General features: G+C 39.7%; 1 protein-coding gene across 1 annotated transcript in view; it reads left to right on the forward strand.

Annotated features, from left to right (window-relative positions):
• The window catches only part of ckap5 (cytoskeleton associated protein 5), a 71,196-nt gene extending 66,181 nt beyond the window's left edge, over positions 1-5,015 (forward strand). Inside the window, 3 exon segments of the mRNA XM_080002413.1 lie at positions 810-969; positions 1,695-1,822; positions 2,802-5,015. Of these exon segments, the coding sequence (XP_079858539.1) occupies positions 810-969; positions 1,695-1,822; positions 2,802-3,071 (558 nt within the window). The 3' untranslated portion in view covers positions 3,072-5,015.
• Positions 5,016-5,326: the final 311 nt, after the last annotated feature.

The following is a 5,326-nucleotide window of genomic DNA, read 5'->3' on the forward strand; positions in this document are numbered from 1 at the left end:
CGTCTTCTCCTTCCACACTATCCTGGACACCTCCCCTCCAATCAGATGAACTTATGCACATTATAACAATGAATAAATGAGAAATGCCGCACGGCGCCACCGCAGCAGTGGATAAACATGGATTTGATATGAAGCGTGCACTCACGGCGTACCGCGCCCGTAAGCTGCACCAACGCTTCTAAATGGACTAGGTCGCGTTGGTCACTATTTTTGTAAGTGAAATTTGTATTTGTGCCCTTCCCACAACTAAAAAATATTTTGTTCTTCTGGGAAATTATACAGTCCAGTTCCAGACTTTAGTGAACAAACTGAAAAAGGTTATCCTTGTTAAATTGTTAATTTGAAGTGTGCAACACTCCATTCTGTTCTGAAAATGTGTCGAATGGGTTAGGAAATACACAAGCTTCTACCAGCCCAGTGTCAAAATAGTCATATATAAACAGTATCTTTTGCTATTTGTATGTTTATATTTTATTTATTCCCTCGATTTACTACGTCTTTCACTCCCTCATACAATGAATGCAACCATGAAAATCTTGAAAATACAACGATAGGCATTATACAGTATTTACCTCTATATCATGACGGTCGCCAAGGGAACTGATGAGGCGATCCACCATGATGTCACAGACGAACATCAAATCCCTGTCCTGGGAAATAACAAATTTGTCTCATAAAAATACATGATATGGAGGCGATTATTTGTTGCTTTAAAGCCGCAAGAAGATATAACATTCAGTACATATCATTTTGACGTTCATCCGTCTGTTAGTGTGTCTGGAAGCTGAACTCCCTATCCGCTCCTCCAGGGTTTGACCGAACTCTACGAGTACAAACAGAAGTACTCAGACGCGGACCTGGAGCCCTTTCTCAGAAACACCTCCCAGTTCTTCCAGAGCTACGTGGAGCGAGGGCTCCGCATGATCGAGTCGGAGCGAGAAGGCAAGGGCCGGATCCAGACCTCCACAGGTAACTCCAAGTAGCCTGCAGTGGTAATCCGCCATCGATTCACTACGGCTGTTTTGCACAAATGTCTATATTTATCAAAGTCTTTAACGACATTCAATAATTACTTACACTGCCGTATACATTCATAACTTGTATGTTATACTGTCGGGTGCATATTAGGGCAATTGTGCAGATGCACAATTGCACAATGTACACTATTTGAATAATAGTGTTAAATTGTACTTTGTACAATAGCCCTAGTTTAGAGACTTAAGAAGAAAACACATTTATTAAAAAGAACATTCTGGAGGTAACAACTGGGATGTAGGAGAAGAGACGGGATGTGCCAATATCATAAGATAACCCATGGTTTTCAAGATCACTGAGAAATTAGAAAATTTGTATCATCTGTATCTTCTGCATCATGTATCTTTTTTTTTAGATGAGAAATGTTCTTATTAAATGCATTGTATATTGTATATTAGCTTATTCTTACCCTGTTTTTAACTGATTTCATTTTTTTAAATTATTGTGCTATTCTACTTTGTAAATGCATCTTGCTTTGCTTTTATTGTTACTATTTTAGGGCATTATTTTAATGTAAAGCACTTTGAGTTACATGTCGTCTATGAAAGGTGCTATTTACAAGTAAAAGTTATTATTATTATCACAGATGTAAAATTCATCATAGATACTATTTACTGTCTAAACATCCTGTCTGCTCTTCTGACTTCTTGTCCGAGCAGTCATCCCTCAGCACGTCAGCGACGCCGCCCTTCTCAGTGGCAGCAACGTGGAGGAGCTCAAACCTGCCGTGTATTATGAGAGGCTGAAGATCCTCCGACAGAGACAGGGTCTGGAAAACAACTCCAGGGTTCGTGAACTCGCAGACAAACACAAAATACAAAGTATAATTTGGGCTTGGCGTATGTGGAAGAATTTGTCATGAGGATGATCTCAGGCAATATTGATCTCAATCATTAATCCTTTATGTACTTAAATATTCAAAATTCAACATTAAAATATTCTTCACGTTGAACTGCATGCTATGTCAATGTCCAAAAAGACAAGGGGATAACTTTAACTGTGTAACTTTAAAAGATAGGTTCAGCATTTACCCAGGTCTTATTAAAATGTTGGTTCTCATCATTTATAACCGTTCACAGCATGACCTGGCTGAAAGCTTTACTATTGAGAAACTTACCACTCTGCAGCAGCTTGTCACTCGGTTTAAAAGCAGTCGAATAGGACAAACATTTAAGTCTTTAGAAAATCTTTTCGAAAACTGGAAACTCACATTGTAGTCACACATGTTAAATAACAAGTTCAATAACAGCAATATTGCTTTTATTTAAAACAAATTCTTGCAATTACTATGGTTCATCCAAAGCATAACGTTGGTGTCTTATAAAATGCACAGTTTAAATAGTTTGTCCCAGTTTGGACATGCATTTCAGCGCAGTGAGAAGCTGCTGCAGAGTGGTAAGTTTCTTAATCGTAAAACATTCAGTGAGGTCATGCTGTGAACGGTTATAAATGATGGGAATTAACATTTTAATAAGGCCATTTGAAAATAGCGAACCTATCCTCTATATTACACTTTTTACATATTTCCCCTCCTTTAAAATGTTAATATAAATTTGTTAAATGGGTTAAATGTGGTACTGATATCCATCCATTTCCATCCAAGTTCAAGTTGTTTTTTTTCCAGAATTTATTTGCTTGTTTTCTTTAGTTCAATTACGACAGTTAAACATGATGGAAGCAACAATTTAGGGGCAGTTATGCAAGGTGAACTGTGAGCTATTTCATCTCTACCGAAACGCCCTCTCTCCCTGTTGCCCCCCCCCCAGCTGCAGCAGGGCCTGGGAGTTGGGGGGCCGGAGGATGACCAGCAGCAGCGGGCCCCCATCTCGTCTCTGCTCTCCTCCAAGCCCTCGGTGGCGTCCTCCACCGACATGCTACACAGCAAGCTGTCGCAGCTCAAGGAGTCCCGCGAGCTCTACCAGCAGGAACGTAGCCACTCCCCTACACATGGCAACCACGGGCGCTCAGCCTCGCCCTCCGCGAACCTGGACGACCTGAAGAAACGGCTGGAGAGGATAAAGAGCAACCGGCAGTAGGTTGGGGGGGGGCTGCTTTGTGGCTTGCACCCCCCCATTCCAACTTTTCAAGTTGTATCTGAGAAAAACAAAACCAAACACCTGAATCCTTGTCCAACTCTTTCTCTATCAATGCCGAACACCAGATGTGTGTGTTCATATCTTCTATTTAAATGAACTCAATAGCGTCGTAAGCCGAGCTGCATTGAACATGTCATAGTTGTTTGCGTTGCAATGCGCCTACATAGACACGGGGACATACATTCACCTACCCTCCCTCAGTCATTGCTTTGAATGCAAACAGTTACTGAGCCCAACTGTTCTGTACAGTGCAGTTTAAGTAACCACTAACCCAATCTATCATCTGGCTCAAACCGTTTAACGTTGTCTCTTCGGATAATCCAGCTTTGCTTCCTTCCTTCTCACATAATTCCCAGCGTCTACTCTGTAAAACATTACTCGAACGTTCCCGTCCATATAAAGCAAATCAGAAACTTTTGTCATATGGTATTTATAACAAGATGTTCTTTTTTTTGTTGTTTTTTTGTGTGTTTGTATCACAGCACGACCCGTTTGTACATAATTGAGATTGACAAGGAAGATGACTTCCACAGGCCTCAAACAGGGTTCACATTGGGTTGTTGAAAGACTGGTGTGTCCGAGGGAGTAGAAGGGGGGGTTAGTTGTTGAAAGTTTAGGAATGTAAAAACTCTGCCACTACCGAGTGGCTCCAACATGTCACTGGTACCGTTCGGTACTATTCTCCTGTGATTCGTCCATTTTAAATTAAAATAATAATATTGTTTTGATTCCTGAGCTTGCCAGATCACCTTTCAAAGACTAGGGCTTCTACTGTCGACAGTAGTCACTACGGGCTCTTCCTCGACCAGTGTCTCAATTTTGATTTGACAAGACTTGTTTTGCTATTCCTTCTCAGAAGAGTAAAAAGTGTGCAGTTAAACCAATATGCATCATTATTTTGTTGTAAAAAGTGTGCTGTGGAGGTTGGGAAACACTGCACTTTTTAACCAGGAACTTTGTAGATTGCCCTTGTAAAATGGGAGCAGTAGATTCTATTGGAGAAGCGGTTTTGGTTCTTGTCTCAGCATCAAAGCTTTGGAGTGACTGTAGGTCCGATGCAGGGGAAAACTACACTGCAAACTGACCGAAGCCAGATCTTTGTGGGGAAAAGTTGAAAAGATTATGTTGCTGAAGAGTCATTTCCCTGCTTCTTTGGCACCTGCTAATTTCTTCACTGGCGACGAAAATAGCAAACGTATTTAGACCTTGAAACTTTGTAATACCATAACATCGTAATATCTAGGTGTTACCAAGAGGTTGCTTTCATCTTGCCTTCTAATATATCCACTAATTTTGGGTCATTTTTGCGTCACGTTCATAGCCTTCCCCCTTCTATAGGGGTTAGAAGAGCTGTTGGGACCTCTGGTCCCAAATAGAGCCTTTTAATGAGTTTTCTTTGGTCGTGTTATGGACTGAGTTATGAACTACCCCCTCCTCTAGTCTCTGCTGTAAATTGATGAGCTCCTTAACATCCGACACATACTGAGAACACCCTCAAGACACAATCAATAATTACTAAGCAACAATTGTTTTTTTTGTTGTTTTTTTTAAAACAAGACTGTTCAGTTAAATATTACAAATGGGGGGTAAAAAAGTCCAAATTCTATTTCACTCTGTTCATGTTCTGTTCATGCACTCTTTATCCAAATGAAGGATTTTCACTCCACATTCAGATTTTGGGGGGGTTTTGTTCATCATTTTTTAAGATGAATGAAAATGGCATGAAGTTGGTGATCGTTTTTTTTTGTGATGTAAATAAAGTTTGCATTATTAAAAATTAAAAAAATCTTTTTTTGATGAAGGTGGTGATGACATGGATGCTGTCTCATCCATTCTGTAGCTGAATGTTGAATAAAGCTTTTTCCTTTTTTTAGGGGGCGGGGGGGGTAAATCATATTGTTTTTTTTATTTAAGTTAATGGTCGGTAGTCTTACATTGTTGCTCTCCAGTTTTCTGTGTATAATCCATAGTGGAAGATTGCAATAAAGTCTTGTTTTGTTTTTTTTTACAATCTCAGCTGTTTTCCTTGAGTGTTTTGATGCTGCAAACTGAACAACTGAACATTATGTGTTAAAACCTGGGCTAAATATGGATTCTGCCAAGTTTCTGGCAAATGTATGATGGAAATCAGATTCTTTTGAAAACAATTTTAAACTATATAATGTCTCTCATAAATTATATCGATAACTGCAAAT

Source organism: Zeus faber, assembly GCF_960531495.2.
Source record: "Zeus faber genome assembly, chromosome: 6".
Lineage (NCBI taxonomy): Eukaryota > Metazoa > Chordata > Actinopteri > Zeiformes > Zeidae > Zeus > Zeus faber.